General features: G+C 48.2%; 1 protein-coding gene across 1 annotated transcript; it reads left to right on the forward strand.

Moving 5' to 3' along the window:
• Nucleotides 1-2274: 2274 nt before the first annotated feature.
• LOC120383959 (butyrophilin subfamily 1 member A1-like) lies at nt 2275-26766 on the forward strand. The gene is made up of 9 exons (XM_039502282.1): nt 2275-2374; nt 4211-4558; nt 6515-6796; nt 8172-8276; nt 9025-9045; nt 10906-10932; nt 12472-12486; nt 22037-22069; nt 26255-26766. The coding sequence occupies exons 1-9, from the start codon at nt 2275-2277 to the stop codon at nt 26764-26766; spliced, it is 1443 nt and encodes a 480-aa protein (XP_039358216.1).
• The last annotated feature ends 1085 nt before the right edge of the window (nt 26767-27851 follow it).

The following is a 27851-nucleotide window of genomic DNA, read 5'->3' on the forward strand; positions in this document are numbered from 1 at the left end:
CCCGGCACATTAGAAAGTTGGCACCTATGAGCTCACAAGATGAAGACTTCAGTTGAGCAGGCTGGTCCCTGGCTTGAGAGACAAGCCTGTGTATTAAGAACTGTAACATCCAGTGGGGTGAGAAAATTGCTTGATCTAAATATTGTCTAGTGTAATAAGGTTTAAGATTTAGATTGTGTGCTTACCTTTTATTTTCTTTGGTTACTATCTCTGAACTTTTATGCCTCCCACTGATAATCACTTAAAATTGATCTTTCTGTAGTTAATAAATCTGTTTTATATTTTACCTAAAACAGTGTGTTTTGGTCCCAGTGCTTGGGAAATCTCTGCTCAATTTACAAAGGCTAGTGTGTGTCTTCTCCACGTTGAAGGTGGAGCGGACTGGGTAAAAAACTTACACTGGTCAGGCTTCTGACCAGGGCAAGACAGTACAGTTCTGGGGTGTAAGGCTGGGGAGCTGGGGGGAATTGGCTGGTGCCTTTCTCTGTGTGATTCGTGAGTGGCTCTGGGAGCATTCAGACAATCTAGCTGGGAGTGGGGCTGCACGTGCTGTTGTGCAGCGTGATAAAAGAGCCTGGAGGAGTTTGCCGCTTGTCACTAGCAAGGTATTGTGAGAGACAGCCCAGGCTGGAGAGTTCAGGGGGCACAGCAGTACTCCAGTTCCAGGTTGTACCACAGGGACCCTGTCACAAGGAGAGCACTATGTCTGCTGACCAATCAGAACCTAAAATCAACTAATGCAGTTTGATCCCTCTTTGACTCCTATCTGAGAACAGAGGTGGGTTGGACTTTAAACTTCAACCTTACAGCGATAAAGACACTCTCTTCACCAGAAACTCCGGTGTAGCAGTACAAAGTTTGCTTGTTGCTTAAGTAATTAAAAGGTGAGTTTCCATTTGGAGCATGAGATGAAAAATATAATGGTTATTATGACAGTATTTACCAGTTCTTGAGAAGCGGGAAGCCGAGCCTCTTCAGAATTCTCATTGCCTTCAGCCGGACTGGGGCACTTGGATGTCTGACTCTACTGCCACCAACACTGGCAGGCTAGGAGGACTTCTTTGGGGGAGGATCCTAATCTCCAAACGATAATCAGGGTATGATATGGACTGAAATCATCGTAACTTTCCAGTTCCTTTTCTACTTTCTCTTTCTATCTTGGTGAAGGCATCAAGAAAGACACATTTCACTTCAGCGTCCAACAAAAAATAAACACCATTTTGGCAGAAATATAGAAGGAAAGACCAGGATTCAGCTCTTTGTCTCTGTAATTTCTGACTAAGAAATTAATTTTGCAGTCTCCTCACTGAAAGAGTCACTGACAATGTAAACTAACCAGAGGAGAATGGATGAGGATTTTAGAAAACCTGGGAACACCAGAGAGAGCTCAAAACTGTTCCAAAGCTTATTTCCAGGATGTGTCAGGTAAGTGAGCTTCTGTCACTTGAATCCCATCTCCCTTGCTCTCTGATATCTCCTAGCAGACATTTATTCCCTGTGTGAATTATTAACTGCACAATGATCCAATAATCCCAGGATAAATGTGTCTTACTCTGAATATACAGTTTGCTTTTGAACTAAATATTCAAAATGATACAGAGCTATTTTCCCCACTCCTTTCATTGTAATGTAACTCCAGACTATTCTGGTTATTTGATTTAAGAATCTATTTCTTTGCTCCTACACTTTATTCAAGAAAACTGGATCTGATCCTGCTCTCAATGTATTCAAAGGGAGATTTGCTATGAATTAACTTACTGTATATTTCTGTTTTATAAAGTAAGTTATAAACTCTTGCAAATCCAAGTTTATGGGACGTGTCTTTCTCTGTGGTCCCTGTTACTTAACAGCTCAGTTTATGGGACTGAATCATTTTGCGTCTGATATGTTGAAAGAAAAGAAATGGGTTAAAAAAGACCCCAAGAATCTTTCTATCTCACATACACACACACTGTTTTTCATTCCTTAAAAACATTTTTCTCCCTTGATGGAATTACTACAAACTTTTACACTCATCTGACTTTTTTTTAACGTGGATTTTGAAGGGATGGGACAAAATCAGAATCGTAAAGGAAACACATTTTCAACTGTAATTGAATGGCTGTTCTAACTCCACAATACAAAAGAGTTCACTTAACAATGTATTTATTCTTTTTTGATTTAATGAGTCCTCTTTAATGTTTGATGTTAATGATTTAATGTTAGTCAGTGTTATGGTCATTATGATGAGTTTTTTTATCCTCCCACTATTGTCTAGATCAAGTTACAGTGAAGATGGAGGTTCTCTCATTCTGTCACGGATCCAGAGCCAGCTTCCCTCTCCCCGGTTTTATTGTTTTCTTCTTTACTTGTTATGTTCACAAGATGGAATCAGGTAGGAATCCGCCCTGTCTCTGCTGTTTCTTAGAGGATTAATTTAGGCCCCTAAAATGACTTAACAACATGCTCCACTCAAAGTCAACGTAACTACTCACAGTGTGTAAACTTAACCACACAGCAAGATCAGCACCTTCATTATTCATTGATTGCTCTGATTGTGTTGCTGCTGCTGGGTTATTTTATTTGCTCCTTGGATAGTGCCCAGGTCTGTTTCTTCACACAAGTATTCTGAAAAGATTGTCAAAGGCGCCCAGAGCATTGGGTGGACACTTATTGAAGAGTTTAATAAATAATAATAAAATCCAATAACTTAGTGGATTTCAGATGTAAACAAGATCAGAGCCATAGTCTGAGACTAATCTGCACAAAAACATAAGAGGAACCAGAATACATTGATGTCATGTGACTTTTTAATTGGGCCTGTTAGCTAATACATATATGTTAGGTGTAGTATACACCATATTATTAGACATTATGTGCACGGTAATCCTATAATATACATTAGAGAGAGAGAGACTGTTGGGAAGTTAACTGAATGTATTATGCTTTTCCCACAGTTCTGTTCACAAATATGTAATACACCTCTATATAATGTTGTCCTCGGGAGCCAAAAAATCTTACCACATTATAGGTGAAACCGCATTATATCGAACTTGCTTTGATCCAGCGGAGTGCTTTATGGGGTTATATCTGAATTCGTGTTATATCGGGTCACTTTATATCGGGTCACTTTATATCGGGGTAGAGGTGTATCTCACAACACTTTACAAATCTGATGTCAGCAGTCACAATAGAAAATAGGAAGCCTATCAAAGCCATGAAAGGTGTGTCCTAGCACTGGTTGGGATGTACCTCTACACTCACCTGGTTTGGAATGTGGTATCCAAAACAGGGTTAGGGAAGGTACCGAACAACAAGTTAAGAAATTGGTGGGTTGGATCTTAGGTGATGTATAAAGTGCTTTCTCACTTGTAAACAGTAATGGTATAAGTATATGTGGGTTTGGGGTGTATTTTTCAAGCACACCTTGTGTGTAAGGTGAGCACGCTGAAAGATAAGAATTGTTTCCCAGGGAGAGTGTATGGATGTCTCCTTTTCGTATTGTTTTGTCTTTAGGAAATAATTTTCACTATGTTTGGTTATTTGGTCTCTTGAGCATGTGAAGCATTGAACCATAATTGTCCAACAATTGGCTCTAGCAATAGGGCCATGTCTCAGGAGCACCTTGCTGAAAGAACACCAAATATGGCCCACCAACCCTACCGCTATTCCTGCTGTGGCCCATCAAATTTCATGGGAATGTCAGTAAGCGTGTCAGTTTGAGAGCACTTACAAAAATGGCTGTTGAATAGTAAGTTTGTCTCAACTATACACTGAGCACGTCCATTCCCAGCTCTCTGCCTCAGTTTCTCTGATGTGTGACTGTGACATGGACTGAATACACCTGTCTTCAGCTTCCCACCCGTGTCAGCACTGTGTGCCTCTGTCATGCACTGAACCTACCAATTCTTAGCTCCCCACTCTGTACCATGCTCTGTGCCTGGGCCATGCACCAAACTTACCTGTTATCAGCTCCACGCCCCATCTCAGTGCTGTGTGCCTGTGCCATACGCTGAGGCTGAGTGTTCTTATCACAGAGCCCCAGTCCTGCTGCCCATGAGCGCTGCTCTTTTTTAAATATTCAGGCTGAAATGTTCCATGTCGAGTGTCTGCCTCTGGCTGAACTTTTTGGAAAGTTTGTCTGAAATGGAACCTGTTGGATGTGTCCATATCAAATTCTCTCTTTCTTCTGAGCTGCTTTTCGTTGTTGTTGTCCTGGTGCATTTTCCAGCAAAGTTCACAGTGATTGGACCCGGTGACCCTGTCACTGCCGTTCTGGGTCAGGAATCTGTGTTACCCTGTCACCTGTCCCCCCGGATGAGCGCTGCAAACATGGAGGTGAGATGGTACCGATCTCAGTTGGCATCCTTTGTGCACCTGTATCGTGGTGGGAAGGATCAGTATGATGGGCAGAAGCCAGAATATCAGGGAAGGACAGAGCTTTTGAAAGCTGGACTCACAGATGGAAACGTTCCCTTGAGGATTCTCAATATCAGACACTCTGATGAAGGAAAATACCACTGCTTTGTTCAAGATGATACTTCTTATGAAGAAACCATATTGGAACTGCGAGTAGCAGGTCAGTAGCTTGTGACAGTTTTAGCTTTGTGTGGTTTGCAGGCTTTGTTCTTTCTTATTACAACAACTGTTGCACCCTGGTTGTGATATATTTTACAGCAACACAGTGTATATAACTTTCAACAAACAGCCACTTTCATACTAGGTAAAATATGCTGTAAACCTTCCCAACATGTTACTAAAAACATTTTCAGGATGGCCAAGGCACTTTCTTGCCCAATCTTAATTGACCCCAAAGCGGTCTTTAGTTAAGAAGGAAAGGACTTCTGGACACATATGACCTTCCAGTTGCTCTGCTTGCATTTCTAGGATGTGGGCTAAGGTGGGACTGCCAGACTTTTATGGCCATCTTATTGGTTCACTGTTAGTTGTTGTTTTGGGGCGTAGTTAAAATCTAATGCTGTTATTATTTGCTGAGACTGTATAATGGTGATGGTGGTGGTGGGTGTGACGGGTTCTCCCCAGGTGCCAGCTGGAACTGAGGTACAGCTGAGCCTTCTCTCTCACCAATCTGGGTTCCCTCTTGCACTGTGATGTTGTGACAAGTGGCAAAGCCCTCTACACTTGCATTCACACCAACATCCTCAGGCAGGGACCACATCCAGCAGTGTTCATGAATGCATCTGGCCAGGCACTCATGAACCCACAATAGCGAGGCTTCAGCCAAAACACACCCCAGCACCCCAACCTAGGATCCTGGAGCTGTACCATCCTGCCCTGGTCAAAAACCTGACCAGAAAAAAATTATTACAGTTACCCAGTTCACCCCTCCCTCAATGTGGAGAGGAATATGCACAAAACCTTTGTTAGCTGAGCTAAGATTTTTCCCAAACACTTTACTCAAACCACACTGCTTTAGGTAAAAAATATAAAATATATTTATTAATGACTGAAAGATAGATTTTAAGTGATTATAAGTGATAGCAAACAGATCAAAGTAGATTACTTAGCAAATAAACAAAACCACAATCTAAGCCTAATATACTACACAGGATTTAAATCAAACAGTGTCTCACCCTGTTAGATAGTACAAGCAGTTTGTAGATGTTTCATACACAGACAGGGTTTCCTTCTTTCCCACCTGGGACCAGCACTTCCCCAGTTCAAAGTCTGTGCTCTTCCAGAGCTATATCCAGATGTGGAGTTGTGAGGAAAGTGAGGCCTGTTGGTGATGTCACTTCCTCCTTTTATAGTTTCTTCCATATGGCAGGAATCTCTTTGTTCCAAGCCAGGTTCCCAGCCCAGTTTGTGGAAAAATACAGGTACCAAAATGGAGTTCAGTATCATGTGATCTAGTCAGATGCCCCTGCATGCTTGATGAGTCATGGCAGCCATTATCCATAGGCTGTCTTCATTGTCCCCCGGTGAGGACAAGACTTTACCATGGCCCACTCTTTTTGCTCATGGGCCATTAGCATTGTCTAAATATGATAACCATATTCAGCAAATCATAACTTTTCCATTGACACCTTACATGACACATCTTATATAAGATACAACATAATTATGCCATAATCATATTACTAATTATGTATTTACCACTCTTAGACAAGACCTAGCATTTCTCCCCTGCTGCTTTGACACTGTAACCATGAAGCCACTTAGCCTTTTTTAAAAATAAATATATCTATCCAGTGCACTAATTAGATTTTCAAAATTTCAGATCCTATTCAGGTATCTACATTGTCATATCTCCAAAGGTGCTCAGCACTCAGTTGCTCCTGTGTTGAGACAACAATATCTCCCACTGACTCAGTGAACTTATTTTAAATATTTGTTTATGTTTTTTGTGTCCATGAATATTGGGATTTCAGCCATTCCAGTATTCATTTATCTGTTCTACTGACTACCCGCATGAATTAGTGATTTCTAGTGTGAGTAAGGGATCCATAAACTGTTCCTCATCCCTTCTGCTTTATAAATTAATTCATGGAATTTTCATGTATTTTCCCCTTAGGTCTGGGCTCTGCTCCTCTCATCTCTGTTGAGGATCACAAGGATGGAGGGATCCGGGTGGTTTGTCGATCATCTGGTTGGTACCCAGAACCTGAGGTGCTGTGGAAAGATCTCAGTGGGCGAGATTTACCATCACTCTCTGAAACAACATCCCGAGGTGATAACAACCTGTTTGGAATAGAAACTGCACTCATTGTGAAAAAACATTCAAACCAAAACTTGTCCTGTTGCATCAGGAACACCATTCTCAATCAAGAAAAGGAATCAGCAGTTTATATAGCAGGTCAGTTACCATCCAAATCCCACACTGAACTCACCACCACCAGAAACAAAACAAAACATAGGAAAACAAGAACTGAAACGTCTGTGGTGAATATTTCATAATCCACATACAAACACAGAAGGTGGGAGGCTGGTATCTTTACTGGGTCACAGCTTAGGCAATTTGGTTCCCTTCATTGTGAGTATTCAGTCTAACAAAGTTTTGGGTTTCATGTACATTTAATGTTAAGTTTGACTTTTCTCATATTCTAGAATGTACATACAGACACAAACTTCCAACCTTTTGAAAAGAAATTTTCACTCAATCCACTGATGCAATATGTTCCTGCGACCTTAACTTCATCTTAATGATTTTTTTTAATGTGGTACGTTTTGTGATGTGCCTTCTTTGTGATCTTCTTACTCCCCCAAATCATTGTTCATTACTTGTGTGAAATGTCACCGCAGTCATGTGATGTTGTTTCTACTGACATTCAATGGGACTTGTGCTCCTTAAGTCACTTTGGTCTAGATCCACAAAGGGACTCATTTTACCCTTGTCTACAAACAAAAGTTGCACTGATTAACTATTTTATTAATTGATTATACTTGCTTGGTTGAACACTCATATATGTTTCAGAGTGCCCTATATAGATTTAGTTCCAGTCAATTCCTTACCAACTTCAGCTAAATGGAGGTAGGGCACTATTAAGACAATTTATGATTTAAGATTTTGTGCATTAATTTATTCAAATTGCTGCAACCTTCATATGTTGTCAATTCTTCAACCAATTTAAGAATGGCCACATAAGAGGGTTGCCCCAGTTTCACTGTATCAGAGCACAAACCCTGGGCAGAGAAAGCTTTAGGTACATTTCCAAAATTCCATCCTGGGTGGATGTCTGAATCACTGTGAGCCCAAGAACAGTAAATGAAGATTAATACATTTGATACATAATTGTTTGGAGAAATTGTGATTATGATTCCTTCAAATATTGGGGGGTAATAGTGGATTTTTCAAAAATATTCTAATTAATCTGACAATTTCTGAATGTTGCTAAACACTAAGGATTAAATTCTTTGCTGGTGTAATTCTATTGAAGTCAGTGTTTTTTTATGAGCAAAGAATTTGCCCCTGAATTCTACATCTCTCTGAATAGCAATGGATCAAATCAGGTCTATTTTTTCCAAGATAAATCAGTGTTAAATCTGTGTTGAATGGAGCCATTGTAAAAATCATTTTCTGGCATTTTGTGTAGTGCAGACATGGCCATTCGTTCACTCTTATCTCACAGAAATCCTGCTGGGTACTATTTATGTATTTATATAGAATAAAAACTTCTGATTTTCATCCCTGCTTCCAAACAAAGGCAATTTCTTGGTGTGTTTTTTTTCAGATCCATTTTTCCCAAGGGTGAATTCCTGGATGGTGGCTCTCAGTGTGATCCTGGTGGTTTTGTTTGGTTTCATTGGCCTCACTGTTTATCTCTTTAAAATTAAAGGTAAATATCAGAGGGAGAAATATACTGTATATAAAGGTTTTATTTTAATAAATAAATAAGAGGAATTTCAGAATTTTATATTATAAGAACATGTGACCTGTTGATCTTGTCCTAAATAAAAAAGAAGAATTCATGTGAATTTATTAATAGAGGGTGGGGGCAGAGGTGTGTGTGTGTTGCGGGAGGTGTGGGTATTGATAGAGCGTGATGGCATAGTTGTGGGTGGGAAAATAGGAGGGAAGAGAGTCTTAGGCTATAGAACTGAACCAAAGAATCAGATCATAGCAGATACATCTGTGTTCTGCTCAGTCCTCCATCTCCCCCTTTTCCTAGTTCTCAGGGGTTATCACTGTCTGTCTCTGTCCCATTTGAGACAAGGTTCTGCAAAGTCTAGTCTGTCATATTTGTACTTCAAAGATCTTTTTTGGTAACAAAGTGTCATGCATCTCGATATTACAGTGATAGGCCCAGTAGAAATGCCCCTGTGGTAAATCAGTAAATAAACACATTTCTTCTTCAGTTAGGAAAAAAAATCATATCAACTGTCACATAACTCAGACACAGCTATCCATGCTCCAGGGCTCTGGGTTCACTTCGTCCATAAAGAATATCTGCCCAATTTCCAAATAAATTGGACTTGTCCCTCCATGCTCCTAATGAATTTTGTACCTATAGGATGTTGTCTTTTAACACTGTTTCTTGAAGCAGGGAGAGGAAAATAATTTATATTTATTTCTGTATTTTTAAGGGAAACTTACTGAAGAAGTTGGTAAGTTTCAATTTCCCCTTTTCTACAAATTACAAAAAAATACAAATTTTGACCACAGTCACACAATTGTATATAGACTTGTTGGTTTCTTTGATTTATTTTTATTTCTCTGTGTTTGTTGGGCAGGGGAGGGTTGATGTGATCCCTGTAGTGATGAACTGTTAATCGTATCCCGCAGGCCACTAGGGCTTGGACTTTTCCACCAAAGGTCATATCTTCCCCCTCTCCCCCACCCCCCGCCACAACATACCCTAGGTAAGTGACTTCTTGGGTGGCCAGCTGACACTTGGTTGGGTTGCCCGTCCAACTTGCCTCCTTGAGAGCCTGAAATACCGTAGCAACCTGCTTCATATGTTTGGCCCAGTTCTCACTGTAGATGATATCGTCAATTGGATGTTTCCAGAGAACCCTCCCCCTTTAAAAGTCCTTCCAATCAGGAGGTGAGGTCGGCCTAGCTACATGTCTGAAGGGTGTAAGTTGTCAGTGCAGACCAGCCCTCAGTCTCAGAGTTTTTCAGAAGAATCTATAGATGTCTGTCTTGTCAATGAAGGTGTGATGAAGTGGGAATTTTCTTCAATGTTTTTATGAATTCTATGTATGCCTCAGTTTCCTCTATATGTGACATTGTTACCCAGTGGATAGAAAAGGACTGTTTTGCTCTCTGGTTAAGAGACATCAGTATTGATGTTATGGGCCTTAGTCCCCATATCAATGGAACATCTGAGAAAACAGTGGCAAATCCAGTCACTGGGTATTGACCCCTAGCAACCAATAGCCCAGAGGGAGATGGATTCCCCCACATCTAAGCAGGGAAGCTGAGCAACATTCCCCAGCTCAAGAGCAAAGGGCTGGAGAGGTGTGAGATGGGGGATAAGAGCTGGCTGCTGGAAGGAGTCAGGGCTCCAATCTGGACTCTGAATAAGGAGGTCGGATGGAGAAACAAACAGAGCTTGAACACTGGGGTTCACTACAGAATCTGGGCTCTGGGCTGACCAGAATGGTGTATGTTTTAACCTTCAGTTCTCTGACAACCTATGCTGTGTCCAGTTGACTAATACAGCCGACTGTTTTGACAATGCTCTTTGAGTGCCACTGCAAACGCTTGGTGAGGTGCATTTATCCCTGAAGAGTGTGCAAGTCTCTATCAGGAGTATCTCAGTTGGACTCACTGAACAGAGCTCAGAGTGCAAAGCGGGAGTGCTGAAGGCCAATAGGTCCAATCTAAGGAAGTGGTGAAGCCGTGTGGCTTACCCAGGAGGAAGAGAGAGTCTGGCAGACTGAAGAGTCTAGAGACTGTTGCAAAGCTGGGGGTCTAGCACGAATCAAGTGAGTTCATGACAGAAGTTTCAGTACAGCAAGATCCCAGAACAAGGTTTATCTTCAACCACTCCCTGCTGCAGTCAGCTTGTACCTCGTGTGAAGGACCCTTGTCAGTGGCAGAGGTTCACAAGTTTTCTTCCAGCGACTCTGTTGCAAGAATCAGCTACCCCTGAGTTCCAGCAGCCGTCCCCTTTCTGTGACAAACTCTCCCTTTCAAGATCATTTCCTCCAAATGGAGTAGGCCCTGCAGGATGCCTGTTTAATGTCAGTTGAGCCCTGAGGAGTTTTTGCCTTTTCCTGACTGGGATGGGGATGTGCCCCAGGACAGGGTTTGATAATCTAGTTTCATAACATTTGGGGTAAGTCTACATTAGATAAACTTCACACCAAAATGTTATTTGGGATGGTGGGGAAGCAATGGAAAAGGGGAAATTGAATAGAAATAATCACTCGGTTTTAACTTTCATGAAAAAGTGAAACAACACATTAGGGAAGGAAAGTTCATAAAAACATGTATGTGTATTTCTGTTTATTTTTTAGGCAAACAAAATCTAGAAATTGGTAAGTGTCATTTTCCTTCCTCTGAGAAGAAAGATTTTATACAAAATTGGATCTTCATGTGGGAATATAATCGAGTCATTGGTCACAGGCTCTGACTTTTCTTTTTGTGGGGGGTGCTCCATCCCCACTCTGCCCTCATCCCCGAGGCCCTGCCCCCACTCCGCCCCCTCCCCCAAAGTTCCCCCCCCCGAGCGCCTCCCATCCACTCCTCTCAGCCCACTCCTCTGAGGGCCCCCACCCACTGCTCACTCCTCTCCACCCTCTCCCCCAAGCGCCTCTCACCTGCCACTTGCTCTAGGGGGCAGAGAGGAGCGAGTGGTGGGGGCTTCAGGGGAAGAGGCGAAGGGGGGAAGGAAGAGGTGAAGTACAGGTGGTGCCACAGTCTCAGGGTGCTGAGCCAGCCCCGGGGCCCATCCCCAAACAGCTGGTGCAGTGAGATAGGGGAACCCGGGTCCACCCACTACACCGGTCTCTGATCCAGCACCCTAGGAAGGTCAACAGTGTCTGGCCCCCAAAGATATTGTCCAAATAACCCTCCTTAGGTCACTTCCTACTGGCTGCTGGGCTTCCCCAGCTTCAAGTTCAAGATAAGTTGAAAAGAAAAAGAAAAGGCACCAAACCATCAACCCCAACCAGGTCTAAGTGAGCAGTGAGTCCCTCAGGGAGGCTGCTCTGGTGCCCTTGACAGTAATCTTCAGGGTAGGTCTGTCTCCCTCCCGTGCCTCTCCCTTCTCAGCTGGGTTGCTCCCTTTTCAGCCCTTTCTCCAGTTGGAGTATGGTCTGCAGGGCTGGAGGGGTGGGGTTACCTGGGCCCAGTACTGTTCTTTCACACTGTCACACCCAGTGTGGTGTTTGTGAACCCCTCACACACCCTCCCCCTCAGACCATGGGCTGTGGTGTCCTGGGGCTGGTTTGTGTCCCCACCATCCTGTGATAAGTCCACATATATAGTTTCCGTGCCGGAATGACGTACCAGTTGAAAGCTCTATGGCTGCATTGAGAGATACCACTGCATAATGCCTGGGTTATGGCCTGTCATTGACTTCAGCCAGTGGAGTGGTGCATGGTCAGTCACTAGGCAGGAGGGCTGCCCCCACAAGTAATAGCACAGGGCATCAATGGCTTGTTTCACCTCCAGGGCCTCCTTTCAATGACTTATTAGGCTACCTCATGTGGGAATAGCTTTCTGCTGAGATAGAGAACAGGGTGCTCTTCTCTGAATTCCTAAGATAGCACTGCTCTGAGTCTGACATCAGGTACATCTGTTCGGAGAATAAAGGGCTTTGAGAAGGCTGAGTGGAATATTACTGGCTCCTGGATCAACAGGTCTTGTAGTGCCCTAAATGCCTTGTCACAGCTTTTGGTTCAGTTGATCCTTTTGGGTGCAGTGCCCTTAACCAGGTCTGTCAAAGGGGCAGCCATGGTAATGGAGTTTGGGATGAACTGTCAGTTGTATCCCGCAGGCCACTAGGGCTTGGACTTTCCCACCAATGATCATAGCTCTCCCTCCCACCCTTCCCCACACCACAGTATACCCTAGATAAGTGACTTCTTGGTTGGGTTGGCCCTCAAATCTGCCTCTTTGGGAGCCCAAAATACCACAGTAACGTGCTTCATATATTCAGCCAAGATCTCACTGTAGATGATGATATTATCAATGTAGGTGGCCGTGTAGGACCCATGTGACCATAGCACTCTATCCATCAGCCACTGAAGAGTGGCCGTGTCCCCATGAAGTCCAAAGGGTATTCCATCACAGGCAGCTTGTTTAATTGTTGTGGAGTTGTTTTCTGATAAATGTACTCTTTTTATTTATTTATTAAACATGTTTTTGTTTGTTTGCATACTTTCTTTTTAACGATTATTCTGGGGGGATATAACTTTATAAAATGTGAGGAAAAACTAACCTGGATAAATTTCACACAAAAAGCTAATTTGATTAATTGGTAAGAAATACAGTAATTGTTTAGTCTAGAGAAGAGAAGACTGACATGATAACAGTTTTCAAGTATATGAAAGGTTGTTACAAGGAGGAGAGAGAGAAATTGTTCTCATTAACCTCTGAGGGTAGGACAAGAAGCAATGGGCTTAAATTGCAACAAGGGAGGTTTAGGTTACCCTTAGGAAAAACTTCCTAACAGGCAGGGTAGTGGAGCAATGGAATAAATTGCCCAGGGAGGATATAGAATCTCCATCATTGGAGATTTTACAGAGCAGGTTAGACAAACCAGGTTAGGGGTGGTATAGATAATACTTAGTCTTGCCACAAGTGCAGGGGATTAGACTTTCTCTCCTATGATTCAATTATTCAAATAGAATCACAGAGTTTACAACCAGAAGGGATGACCAGATCATCTCCTTAAGAAGAAACTGAATAGAAATAGTTTCTAAACCTTGTCGTATTGATGATAATGAGAAATAAAACATAAGAAAAGGGAAACAACAAACAATATGTGTATTTCTGTTTGATTTTTAGGCAAACAAAATTCAAAAATTGGTAAGTGTCATTGTCCTTCCTCAGACAAAATTTCTTTTTTGTATCAAATTGGATCCTGATGTGGGAGTTTGTTTAATTGTTGTGGAGTTGTTTGCTTTTAAATTTAACTTTTACAATTCTGGTGCAATATTTAACCTGTTTTTGTTTGTTTCTGTACTTGCTTTTTGTTATTATTGTTTTTTGATTGGGGGGTTAGTGTAATTTCATAAAATGTGGGGAAACACTAAATTGGATAGATTTCACACCAAAATTTAATTTGAAAAGCCGATAAGCAATAGAATTACAGACTTAAAGACCAGAAAGGACCCCTGGCTCCTCTTCTCCGACATCCTGAAGAGGAGGCTGATTTCTCTCAGCCTTCGCTGTCATATGCGTGAAAAATAGAAATAAAATGTAAGAAAATGGAAACCCCTAACAAAAATATATCTTTATTTCTCTTTAATTTTTAGACCAATGAGATAAAGAAATAAGTAAAAGACGGTTACTCACCGTTGTAACTGTTGTTCTTCGAGATGTGTTGCTCATATCCATTCCAGTAAGGTGTGCGTGCGCCGCGTGCACGTTCGTTGGAAGATTTTTTACTCTAGCAACACTCGGTGGGTCGGCTGGGCAACCCCTGGAGTGGCGCCGCTATAGCGCCAGATATATACCCCTGCCGACCCACCCGCTCCTCAGTTCCTTCTTGCCGGCTACTCCGACAGTGGGGAAGGAGGGTGGGTGTGGAATGGATATGAGCAACACATCTCGAAGAACAACAGTTACAACGGTGAGCAACCGTCTTTTCTTCTTCGAGTGATTGCTCATATGCATTCCAGTAAGGTGATTCCCAAGCCTTACGTAGGTGGTGGGGTCGGAGTGAGATGTTGCAGAATGCAAACTGCTGAGCCAAAGGCTGCATCATCTATGGACTGTTGGACCAATGAGGCAAAGGTGTGGACCGAGGACCAGGTAGTTGCACAACATATCCCCTGGAAGGGTATGTGAGCCAGGAAGGCAGCAGAAGAAGCCTGAGCCCTGGTGAAACGTGCAGTAAGGTGGCTCAATGGAACATGGGCCAAGTCACAGGAGGTGCGAATGCACGACGTCACCCAAGATGAAAACCTCTGGGAGGAGACAGGTAGGCCCTTCGTCGGGTCTGCCAGTACGACGAAGAGTTGGGGCATACGAAAGGGCTTTGTCCGCTCGATATAAAGAGCGAGCGCCCTACGGACGTCTAGGGAGGGCAAATGTGCTCCCTTCACGATGAGTGTGGCTGCGGAAAGAAGACCGGAAGGAAGATATCCTGGTTGATATGAAAGGTCACCAGCACCTTAGGGAGGAAGGCCGGACGTGGTCACAACTGCACCTTGTCCTTGAGAAACATAGTGCACCGTGGGTCCACCGTGAGAGCCTGAAGCTCGGAGACTCATCTGGCCGATGCAAAGGCTACAAGGAAAAAACTGTCTTTCAGGACAGGTATATCAGCGAGAATGTTGTCAGTGGCTCGAATGGGGCAGGCATAAGACTGGTTATAACCAGGTTGAAGACCCAGGTTTTGGCGGGGCAGCGAACCTGGGGGTATAAACGCTCCAAGCCCTTGAGGAACCTAGAAATCATCGGGTGTGAGAATACGGAGCGGCCACTCTCCCCTGGGTGGAAGGTAGAGATGGCTGCCAAGTGTACCCTTAATGATGACTGCGCCAGGCGCTGCTGTTTGAAAGACCAGAGGTAGTCCAAGATGGAATGGATCAGAACCTCGGTGGGAGAAACATTGTGTGTTACGTAGCAGCAGGAGAAACGCTTCCACTTGGCCACATACGTTAACCGAGTGGAAGGTTTCCTACCACCCAGGAGAATCCTGTAGAACCGAGGCAGAACAACGTAACTCGGATCGGTTCAGTCCCGCAGCAGGCATGCTGTGAGGTGCAGGGATTGCAGGTCTGGGTGGTGAAGTTTGCCGTGATCCTGCGTTATGAGGTCTGGGCAAAGAGGCAGGGGAATCGGGTTGGCTACCAACAGGTCTAGCAACATGGTGTACCAGTGCTGCCTGGGTCACGCTGAAGCGATCATGATCAGGTGCGCTCTGTCCCTGCGGAGTTTTAGCAGGGCCCTGTGAACCAGCGGGAATGGCGGAAAAGCGTACAGCAGACGGCTCGTCCACGGCATCAGAAAAGCATCCAAGATCGAGCCCGGGGAGAGGCCTTGGAACGAGCAGAACTTCTCTCTCATTCTGTTCTCGTGAGAGCGAAGAGGACTATGCGGGGAAAGCCCCACTTCTGGAAAACGGAATGGATAACATCCGGAGGAATCGACCACTTGGAGACAGGAAGGATCTGCTGAGGCGATCCGCCAGAGTGTTCCAGACCCCTGGGAGAAAGGACGCTACCAGGTCTATTGATTGGGCTGTGCAGAAGTCCCGGAGCTGGATAGCTCCCTGCAAGGAGGGGAGGACCGTGCTCCTTCGTGCTTGTTTATGTAACACATGACCGTTGTGTTGTCTGTGAACACCGCGACACAAGGGCCTTGCAGGTGCTGCTGAAACGCCTGGTACACAAGGCAGACTGCTCTCAGCTCCCGGACATTGATGTGCAAGGCCAGCTCTTGAGCCGACCAAAGGCCTTGAGTACGAAACTGACCCAGGTGAGCACCCCAGCCGAGAGATGGGGCATCCGTCATGAGGGACACCAAGGGGTGAGGTGGATGAAACAGCATCCCTGCACACACCAGGGAGGCTGTCGACCCCCAGTCGAGGGAGCCTAGGATGCTCGGGGGGATCGAGGCGACCATGACCATTCTGTCTCTGCCCATGTGGTACACCGAGGTGAGCCACGATTGAAGTGTATGGAGGCGAATCCTGGCATGTTTGGTTACGAATGTGCAGGCAGCCATGTGACCCAGGAAACCTAGGCAAGTGTGAGCCAAAGTTGTCAGGAAGGTCCGTAGACCTTGTACAATGGTTACCATCACGTGAAACCAAGGCTGAGGTAAGCAGGCTGTGGCGAGACTGGAGTCCAGGATGGCCCCAATGAAGTCTATTCCCTGTGTTGGAATCAGGGTGGATTCCTCTATATGGATCATCAGGCCTAAACGCAGGAATAGGTCCTTGTCGACGCCTACATGACTGGTAACTTGGGCCCCAGTGGTCCCTCGAATGAGCCAATCATCTAGATACTGAGAACGTGTATCCGACGGTGGCGAAGAGAGGTCGTGACTACAGCCAGATGCTTTGAATACACTTGAGGCTGTATAGAGGCCAACCGGGAGGACCGTAAACTGGAAATGATGACGGTTGGCCACAAACCAGAAATACCTTCTGTGTGGAGGATAAATGGCGACATGAAAATACGCGCCCTACATATCGAGGGTGGCATACCAGTCTCCGGGATCCAAGGATTGGATGACGGTCCCCATGGATACCATGCGGAACTTCAGGTGTATCATGAACTTGTTGAGCTCCCGCAGGTCTAGGATAGGTCTGAGACCTCCCTTCGCCTTGGGGATTAGGAATTAGTGGGAGTAGAACCTTTTTACCCCTTTCGTCCTTTGGAACCTCCTCTATAGCTCGGATGGTGAGGAGCGTCTGCACCTCTTGCAAGAGGAATTGCTTGTGAGAGGGGTCCCTAAGAGGGACGAGGATGGGTAGGCTTTTGCCCCATTGGTGGTTAGGAGGACCCTGATTTTGGCCCCTTTGGGGTCCTGACTGACGCCTACGACTGCCTCAGCGACGCCTGCTGGCAAAGTCCTGTCTTTGTCTAGGTGCAGGGTAAGGGCGGTGAGGCTGGGGCGGAAAGGTCGGCGCTGAGTCACCGGCGTGTGCATGCCGAGAGGGAGCGCATAGTGACCTTGCTGTCCTTTAGGCTTTGCAGCCTAGGGTCAGTTTTTTTCAGAGAACAGGCCTTTGCCATTGAAGGGCAAGTCCTGTATAGTGTGCAGCAGCTGCGAGGGAAGGCTCGATAACTGGAGCCATGAAATGTGCCTCGTGGCAACACCCGTGGCCAGAGTCATGGCTGCGGAGTCAGCTACATCCAACGAGGCCTGGAGGGAAGCTCTCACCACCTTCTTCCCTTTTTCCAGGAGGGCATCAAACTCTTGACGGGAGTTCTGAGAAACTGACTCCGTAAATTTGCCCACCGCCGCCCATAGTATCGGCTAAGCAGGGCTTGCTGGTTTGCGACGCGAAGTTGCAGGGCCCCCGCCGAGTACATCTTACGGCCCAGTAAGACCATTTGCCTAGCCTCCTTGGATTTAGGGGCTGGTGCCTGCTGGCCATGGCGTTCCATCATATTGACGGACTGGACGACAAGGGAGCAGGGGGGAAGATGTACATATAGGTGCCCGTAGCCCCTGGAGGATACTATGTACATGCGTTCGACTCCCGTGCCCACGGGCGGGATAGTGGCTTGAGACTGCCAGATGGTATCCGCATAGACCTTGATAGTCGGAATGAACGGTAGGGCCACTCTAGTGGGGGCGTCAGCCGACAGAATGTCTACGACCGGATCCTGTATCTCCGAGACTTCCTCCATTTGGAGATTCATATTGAGTGCCACCCGTCTCAGGAGGTCCTGATGGGCCCCCAAGTCGATAGGGCCCGAGGAGTACGCTCCTGCCACCGCCTCATCTGGGGAGGAGGGAGAAGAAAGGCCGGGGACAAGTGGGTCCTGTGTAGGCTCGCGCTCCTGGATGACCTCCTGATCCGGTGGGATGTCGGAATCCGGTGGCTGAACCGGGGCTTCCTCCGTACCAGTCGGGGGCGGGGGAGGGGCGCTAACTGTCGCCTCTGCCACCTATTGCTCTGACAGAACAGAGCGAGATGGGATCACAGGTAGGCCTTTGGCCTGATGGCACGCCCAAGATGTACAGGGTGACCACTGATGGGGGTCAGGGTCCTGGGCCTGGGGCACCTGGAAGACTCTGGTGTGCACATCCGAATGGATGGCCATGGAGGAGCTAAAAAGCCCTGGGCAGAGTCTCCCTCTCCAGCTGACGTCGCTTGACGCAGCACCGGGGATCGGTACCGGGAGGCATACCGGTACCGGGAGCGAGAATGGGACCTGTGACCAGAGCGGTGCCAAGAGGTCGACCGAGATCTCGAGGCTCAACATCGGGAGTGGCTACGGGAGTTCAGTGCCTGGAGTGGTGCCGGGAGCTGGATCGGCGCCGAGTGTTCTGGGTTGGTGAACGGGACGCTGATCGGTGCTGCGAGTACGACCGGTACCGAAATGGAGAACGGTGCCGGGACTGCGAGCGGCGTTGGTACCTGGCTTGGCGACAGGACCGAGAACATCTGCGGGATTGCAATCGTGAACGGTGCCGCTCTGCGGTGCCAACACAGGGTGGTCTGATCAAGGCAGGCTTGCCGATCGACTATATAACCCGCACTGGCGGTGCCGGGGGTTGAGGCAGCGCAGACGCTGTCATTGCAATCAACTCCCTCACCATGGAAATGTCTCCGGTGTGGAGGGAATAGTGAGCTCAACCACGGCTCACACCGGGGAGCGTTCAGGCACTGGACTCAACGGCTCTTGCGTGGCCGGAGTCGATGGTGCCAATATTGTCAGTGACGCAGCAAGTATCGGAACCGGGCAGTCCGACTTAGTATAGCGCTCGGGCTGCGGAGCAGGCGGCTCTGACGCAGCTTAATAGTGAGCTCAACCACGGCTCGTACTGGGGAGCTTTCGGCACTGGACTCGACGGCTCTTGCGTGGCCGGAGTCGACGGTGCCGATATTGTCGGTGCCACGGCAGATATCAGTGCCGGGCGGTCCGACTTAGTATAGCGCTCGGGCTGCGAAGCAGGCGGCTCGGACGCAGCAAGAGTCTTGTGCCTCTTCATCCTCTAGGAGAGGGATCCGTGCTGAGCGGACGTCGGAGCCAGCGACGGCCGGTGCCAAGAGGCCTTGGCGGTACCGGCGATCCAGTGCCGAGGGAGCGCTTCTTGAAGACTGACCAGCGCTCGGTGCCAAGAGTGGAGGAGTAAGAGCTGCCTCCCTCAGGAGCTGCTTGAGACGAAAGTCCCGCTCCCCTTTTGTTCTCGGCTTAAAGGCCTTACAAATGCGGCACTTATCTGTTAGGTGAGATTCCTCGAGGCACTTAGGAGAGGATCTCTTGTCGGCATCGGCTTGTGGCCAGCAGAGCACAGTGTGAAACCCTGTGAACCAGGCATAGTACCTGGCACCGGGTGCAGGGAAGGGGATAATCCCCGAACCTCTGTGAACTATATACACTAACTATACTACAAACGAATAAAGTTAACTACAACTATATAAATCTGAACTATATATACAAGGTTTAACGAGAGAAACTACGAGTAGCTAGGGAAGTGGAGGTCAGCTAAGCTGCACTCCACTGTTCCAACGACCAACACGGGTGGTAAGAAGGAACTGAGGGGCGGGTGGGTCGGCAGGGGTATATATCTGGTGCTATAGCGGCGCCACTCCAGGGGGCGCCCAGCCAACCCACCGAGTGTTGCTAGGGTAAAAATCTTCCGACGAACGTGCACGCAGCGCGCGCACACCTAACTGGAATGCATATGAGCAATCACTGGAAGAAGAAGTGTCATTATCCTTCCTCTGACAAGAAAAATTTTGTAGCTATTTGGATCCTCATGTGGGAGTTTGTTTAATTGTGCTGGAGTTGTTTTCTTTTTAATTTAACTTTTAAAATTGTTGCAATAGGAAATCTTTTTTTTCATTTCTTTGCTAGCAGGCTTTTCTCTTATTTTTATTATCATCTTTTGGGAGGGTGTGTAGGGGTTTGTTTTGTAATGTAACTTTATAAAATGTGGGGAAAGACTAAACTGGATGAATTTCCACCAAAAGCTAATTTGAAAGACTGATAAGCAATAGAGTCATAGAGTCTCAGAGTTTAAGACCAGAAGGGATGACCAGATTCTCTAGTCCAGTGGTCCCCAAATAGTGGGTTGGGCCCCCTAGGGGTATGTGGAGGAATGTTCGTTGGAGGGGTGTGAGCAGGGCCCTGGCCAGCCCCTATGAGGGGGAAGGGAGGGAGCACCACCAAGCCCTGCTCTGCTCCCGCCCTAGCTCCGGCCCCAGCACCAGCTCCATTTTGCCCCCTGCTCCGACCCCATCCCAGCTCTGCCCTCATTCCCTCTCTGCCCCAGGCCAGCTCCACCTCTATTCCCAGCTCTTCTCTTATCCCCAGTTCTTTGCCCAGCTCCACTTTCAGCCCAAGCTCCTCTGCTGAGCCAACTGTGCAGTAATGGACGGGCGGGGGGTCGCACACAGATTCCATTACTGGTAATGGGGGGGAGGGGGCAACAGGAAAAGTTTTGGCACCACTGGTCTAGTCTGACCTCCTTAATAGGCGACTAAATAAAAATAATCTCTGCGTCTTAACTGTTGTAGTGATGATAAAGAGAAATAAAACAATAAAAAAAGCAAAAGGAAACTCCGAACAAACAATATGTGTATTTCTGTTTAATTTTTAGGCAAACTACATACAGAAATTGGTAAGTGTCATTATCCTTGCTCTGACAGGAAATATTCTGTACCTAATGGGATCCTCATAATTGTTGTGGAGTTGTTCGCTTTTAAATTTAACTTTTACAATTTTGTTGCAATATGAAACTTCTTTTTGTTTGTTTTCTTGCTTTTTATTACTATTCTTTTTTTGAAGGGTTACTGTAATTCTGTAAAATGTGGGGAAAGGCTAAACTGGAGAGATTTCCCACCAAAAGCCAGTTTGAAATACTGATAATCAATAGAGTCATGGAGTCACAGAGTTTAAGATCAGAAAGTACCACTGGATCTTCTTGTCTGACGTCCTGAAGAGGAGGTTGATTTCTCTCAGCCTTCACTGTCATATAGATGATAAAGAGAAATAAAACATAAGAAAAGGGAAATGCCTAACAACATATATATTTATTTCTCTTTAATTTTTAGAGAAACGAGATAACGAAATAAGTAAGTGTCATTATCCTTCCTCTGACAAGAAACTTTTTGTACCATTTTGGAGTCTCATGTGGGAGTTTGTTTAATTGTGGTGGAATTGTTTGCTTTTAAATTTATTTTTTTAAATTGATGCAATAGGAACCTTTTTTTGTTTGTTTGCTTTTTATTATTATTATTTTGGGGGTGGGTTGTTTTGTAATATAACTTTATAAAATGTGGGGAAAGACTAAACTGGATGAATTTTACACCAAAAGCTAATTTGAAAAATGAAATAGCAATACTGTAGTAACATAGGCAGTGGCCAAGAAAATATGGCACAGAAGGATTTGTGGGAAGATAGTGGAGGACTATCAGGTCCTGAGATAGTTAACCTCCCTCCACATTGCAAAGTGGGCAGGTAACCAAGCTGAATTAAAGTGGTACCTGGGCTACAGCCTATATTCAAAGTCTTGCCAGCCAGCCTGGCTGCAAAGCACCAACAAACTTAAGGCAGAGTTTTCGTGCTTGTGCAATAAATAGGTTGGGGCAAGAACCAGGTAAGATCCTGGGCTAACTCTGCAGCAAAGATCCACCCTGGGAGAGAGACACACATGCAACCCAGTGGAGGTTCTGATGAACTTTTAGAATTTTCTTTTTCCCTCGGTGTATTAGTTTGTACAGTATTGAATCATGCAATACTTATTCAGATCAGATCTCATCTCTAATCATGTGGTTGTTTTTAGGGTGGAGAAGATCTGTGGCACCTGTAGAAGAAGGTAATTAAAGATGATATTTTATCAATGTCCAAATATCAGTCCCTATGAGGCGATGTGCCTCTCTTTCCCTGAATGTGGGAGTGGATGCAGGGCCGGCTCTAACATTTTTGCCGCCCCAAGCAAAAAAAAAAGAGCTCTGCCCTGCCCCCGCGAGCGCTGCCCGACCCCTCCCCGAGCATTGCGTTGCACCGCCCAAGTCCCCCCCCCCGCTCCACGTAGCACCGCCCAAGTCCCCGCCCCCCAGCACCATGTCGCGCTGCCCAAGTCCCGCCCCCAGCGCCGTGTCGCAGCGCCCAAGTCCCGGCCCCGAGCACCATGGTGCAGCGCCCACGTCCCCACCACCCCCCGAGCGCCGCTTCGCGCCTCCCAAGTCCCCACCCCCCGAACGCCGTGTCGCGCCGCCCAAGTCCCTGCCCCCCCGAGCACGGCCCAGGTCCCTGCCCCCCCGAGCGCCGTGTCACAGCACCCAAGTCCCGCCCCGAGCGCCGCGTCGCAGCACCAAGTCCCCGCCCCAGCGCCACGTCATGCCTCCCAAGTTCCTGCCCCCGAGCGCCGCGCCGCCAAGTCCCGCCCCGAGCACTGCGTTGCAGCACCAAGTCCCTGCTGCCAGCGCGCGTCGCGCCTCCCAAGTCCCGCCCCTGAGCACGGCCCAAGTCCCCGCCCCAAGCGCCGCGTCGCAGCACCCAAGTCCCCGCCCCAGTGCCGTGTCGCACCTCCCAAGTCCCCACCCCTGAGCGCCGCGTCGCCGCCCAAGTCCCTGCCCCCGAGCACGGCCCAGGTCCCTGCCCCCGAGCGCCGTGTCACAGCACCCAAGTCCCGCCCCGAGCGCCGCGTCGCAGCACCCAAGTCCCCGCCCCAGCGCCACGTCATGCCTCCCAAGTTCCTGCCCCCGAGCGCCGCGCCGCCAAGTCCCCGCCCAAGTGCCGTCGCGCAGCACCCAAGTCCCCGCCCCAGTGCCGTGTCGCGCCTCCCAAGTCCCCACCCCTGAGCGCGCGTCGCGCCCAAGTCCCCGCCCCGAGCACCGCGTTGCAGCACCCAAGTCCCTGCTGCCAGCGCGCGTCGCGCCTCCCAAGTCCCCGCCCCGAGCACGGCCCAAGTCCCCGCCCCCCCAATCGCCGCGGCGCAGCACCCAAGTCCCCGCCCCCCAGTGCCGCGTCGCGCCTCCCAAGTCCCCGCCTCCCGAGCGCCGCCCATCCAAACCAAAAACAACAAAACCAAACCCCAGTCGCCGCCCCCTCCCAAGGTGCCGCCCCAAGCACGTGCTTGGTAGGCTGGTGCCTGGAGCCGGCCCTGCACTCTGCCTCCGCCTCCTCCCTTGAGTGCGCTGCCACCGCTCTGCTTCTCCCCCCTCCCTCCCAGGCTTACCGTGTGCCAAACAGCTGTTTCATGCAGCAAGGCTGGGAGGGAGGAGAAGCCGAGCAGGGCGTTCGGGTGAGGCGGCAGTGGTGGAGTGGAGGTGAGCTGGAGCAGGGAGCGGTTCCTCTACCCCCGTTACTTCCTATGCCCCTCCAATCCTAGCTCACTCTGCTCTGCCTGCTCCCCTGAAGCAGAGCGGCGGGGCACCCGGGGGAGCAGGCAAAGCAGAGGTGAACTAGGGCAGGAGGTCACGGGGGCCCGCAGGAAGCAATGGGCAGGGCCGCCTGGAGAGGGGGCAAGTGGGGAAATTTGCCCCAGGCCCTGGTCTCCACAGGGGCCCCCACGAGAATGGCTGAGGATCCCGACCCTGCCTCCGCCCCGCTCCCGGAGCCTCAGCGCATCCAGGCCCATCCCCGCACAGCTGCACCATTGCTCCGGCGGGGTCCCTGAGCTCCGCCCTGCTCAGAGCCGCGTGTTAAGGGGGCGGGGCTTCGAGCTCCAGCGGGGCCTGAGCTCCCTCCACTCGGCTCGAGATCGCAGCCCCGCCCCCTGACCACGGGGCTCTGAGCAGGGAGGAGCTCAGGGACCCCGCCGGAGCAATGGTGCAGCTGTCGAGGGAGGCTGCTGGATGCACTGAGGCTCCAGGAGAGGAGGGAGCCAGGGGTAAGGGGCCGGGACTGGGGAGGTTGGCTAAGGGGCAGGAATTCCTGGGGACAGTCAGGGCACAGGGAGGGGGTAGAGGTTGGGAAGGGCATCAGGGGACAGGTAATGGGGGGGTTGGATTATGGATGTTGCAGGGGTCTGTCAGGACTCAGCAGGGGGTGGATGGGGTCGGGACAGTCAGGGGACAGGGAACAGGGCTTGGTCCGTGGGGGGTACGGGTCTCTGGAGGAGGGAGAGGGGGAGGGGACAAGGAGCAGGATGGGTTGGGGATTCTAAGGCGGGCAGTTGGGGGGCAGGAAGTGGGTGGGGGTTGGATAGGGGGCAGGGCCAGGCTGTTTGGGAGGCACAATCTTCCCTACCCTAAAGCTCATTCAGCAGTTTGAGGCTTGCAGAAGAGCCAAGCTGTTAGCTTTTCAATTAGGGCTGCCATCCCTTTCACTTCTCAAATGCCAAGTTATAGTCTATATTTAATTTCAGTGCCATAGGGCGATTCATGTCAGGGGAGGGGAGCTTCATTTAAAATTAGCCGCTGAGGGAGGGATCACATGGGAAGAGCAATATCCTTCCCAACCCTACCAAGGGAGACCCACCCCCCTCCCTTGCATTCCCTGAGACTTCAGAGGGGTTAATTCAGTGGTTCTCAAACTTTTATACTAGTGACCCCTTTCACATAGCAAACCTCTGAGTACAACCCCCCCCCTTATAAACTGAAAACACTTTTTTATATATATAACACTATTATAAATGCTGGAGGCAAAGCGGGGTTGGAGGTGGAGGCTGACAGCTCGCGACCCCCAGTAATAAGCTCGTGACCTCCTGAGGCATCCTCACCCCCAGTTTGAGAACCCCTGGGTTAATTTAATTTTAGCACCCTGTGTCCATTCCACATACATGTGCTATTTTGAGCATTTCAGTTTTCACAACATAGGCTCATCCCAGATTCTGGAACAAGCTCAAATGCTCAGTTCGTGGAGTATGTACATACGCTATACTAAAGACAAACCCACAGTAACCGTCTCCAGCTTGTGAGGGACCACATGGAGCTAGTCTCTAGGAAACAGATAAATGCATGGAGGTTAAGTCCATTAATGGCTATTAGCCAGGATGGGTAAGGAATGGTGTCCCTAGCCTCTGTTTGTCAGAGGGTGGAGATGGATGGCAGGAGAGAGATCACTTGATCATTACCTGTTAGGTTCACTCCCTCTGGGGCACTTGGCATTGGCCATTGTCGGTAGACAGAATACTGGGCTGGATGGACCTTTGGTTTGACCCTGTATGGCTGTTCTTATGTTCTAACCTAAATGAACCCAAAGTTATGGAGACCGATATGAGTCAAGGAAGCCAGCAGAGTATCAGAAACCTGGAAAAATCTCTGACTGGATAGGCACAGGCGTTTGGTCACAAGCTGAGGTGGTTCAAAAGTTTTGGATTTTTTTTAAGCAGAATTTTTTTATTGTTTCTTTAAACAATCAAATACAGCAAACAGCAAATATTTGGCTACACGCTTCTGAAACCCCAAACCATATTCAGGTTTTGGCAGACTAATTTCAGCTTTTCAATTAAAAAAACACAACAAATTTTGAAGGAAAGCAGACATTGTCCGTATTTTTTTTCTGCTTTTTAAAAAACCCTAGTTTTCAATCCAGAAAAAGTTTTGACGGAAAATATTTGTCCAACCCTTTTAATGAGCTTTAGTGCCTTTTAGCACTGGCTGATGCTGAGAACCAGTTATACCTTGTAAAGAAGTTTTCTCAAAACTGGGTTTGTGCCGAGATACAGAAGGTTTATTTTTCCCAGGGTGCAGAGCAAGTGGAGCAATTTTCGCCGGGCCCCGCAGGGGCCCCCACAAGAATATAGTATTGTATAGCATTGCAACTTTTTTTTATGGAAGGGGCCCCCAAAATTGCTTTGCCCCAGGCCCCCTGAATCCTCTGGGCGGCCCTGGCAATGGGGGCGGGGGGGAATGTGGCACGCCTGGGGGAGGAGGAAGGGGTTTTGGGGAAGGGGTTCTGAAGGGGTGGAGTTCGGTCAGGGCCGGGGGCACGAAAAAAAAGGGGGGGCGGACAAAAACTTTTTTGCTTGGGATGGCAAAAACCCTAGCGCCGGCCCAGACCCTCCCCCAGGGTCAAGCTCTGACCCTCATGCTCTGATTTTCTCTCTCCTCAGTGAATGTGACTTTGGATCCAGACACGGCTCATCCCAAACTCGTCCTGTCTGAGGATCGGAAAAGTGTGAGATGGGGAGGCATGTGGCAGGATCTGCCCGAGAACCCTGAGAGATTTGACACTATGTTCTGTGTGCTGGGCTGTGAGGGATTCACCTCGGGGAGACATTGCTGGGAGGTGGAGGTGGGGGATGCGACATTTTGGGCTGTGGGGGTGGCCAGAGAGTCTGTGGGGAGGAAGGGATGGATCAGCCTCAGCCCTGAGCGGGGGATCTGGGCTGTGGAGTGGTGGTGGGGTCAGTTCCGGGCTCTCACCAACCCTGTGACACTCCTGCCCCTGAGCCGGGTCCCCAGCAGGATCCGGGTTTGTCTGGACTGTGACCGGGGTCAGGTGACATTTATCAATGCTGGTGATGACACTCAGATCTTCACTTTCCCACCGGGCTCCATCCCTTGGAAGAGAATCCGACCCTGGCTCTGGGTCTTGGGACCCCAGCTCAGACTGTGTCCGTGATACTGGAGACCCTGAAATTAGCATCTCTTGCCTCACACACCCCAGTCTCTATGACTCTGGAGGACTTCCATCCATCCAGCCTCTGGCTCCTCATCTCTGTGACCCCTGGAAGCTCCTCCCCCTCCCTGCAGCCCCAGGGGTAGGAGGGGGAAGAACCCCTGGGGCTGCAGGGGAGCAGAGGGGCCCTGAGGGGCAGAGGTGCGGGCTGGGCAGGGGGCAGAACTAACAGCTGGGCTGGGGACAGGCAGAGGTGGGGGTGGCAGGGACACAGCATGAATCAATCAGGTTTGGGGGATTGGGGAGAAGCTGGAAGCTCCGCAGCAGCAGGGAGCGGTTTGTACAGATCTGTGTCATTGGATCTCATTGGGGTCTCCCAGCCTGAGCTCCTGCTGCAGGGGCCCAAGGCACCTTCCCCTGTAACTGCAGGAGAGCTGTTAACACTGGATGGGAGAGTTCAAAAATCAGAAGATAAACCAGGATACATTTATACATTGGTTTGAGCCCTCAAGTTTTGGGGGGGGTCAATTTCATGATCGTTGGCTCTGACTCATGATTATTAAGTTCTGGGGTTGGTAACACTGCGAGAGTCATGGGTGTGGTGGGGGGGCAGGCTGGGCTGAACCAGAGAAAACACAAGAAAAAGATAAAGTAAAACAAAATAAACGGAGACTCCTGGAGAAAGGGTGAAAAGTAAATATCAAAACAAGAACAGAAAAACACTCTGAAGAGGGGAAAGAGCCAGAGGCAGTGAGAGGGGAAGGGATAAACTCCGGGGAATGATGAAGACCATGAGGGGGATGATCTGTGAAGGGATCAGAGGAGAGGGGAAGACACAGAGAAATAAACAGGGATGGGAAATGAGGGCTAGAAAAATGGCGAGTAAAAATGACCAGTGTGCCAGAGAAGGGAGAAGAAAAGGGACAGAGATTTATAAACATCACTGAAGGTGCGACTGTCACTCATTAATTTCACTTGTTACTTCCTTGACTTTGTTGCCTTTTTAGTGTCATTAAAAATAATTGTTCCCAAAACCTGTGGGTCTGTTTTCTATTGTTGTGGGTATTAAAGCTGCTTCTCAGCTCCTG

The sequence above is a fragment of the Mauremys reevesii genome, linkage group 15, assembly GCF_016161935.1.
Source record: "Mauremys reevesii isolate NIE-2019 linkage group 15, ASM1616193v1, whole genome shotgun sequence".
Taxonomy (NCBI): Eukaryota; Metazoa; Chordata; order Testudines; family Geoemydidae; genus Mauremys; species Mauremys reevesii.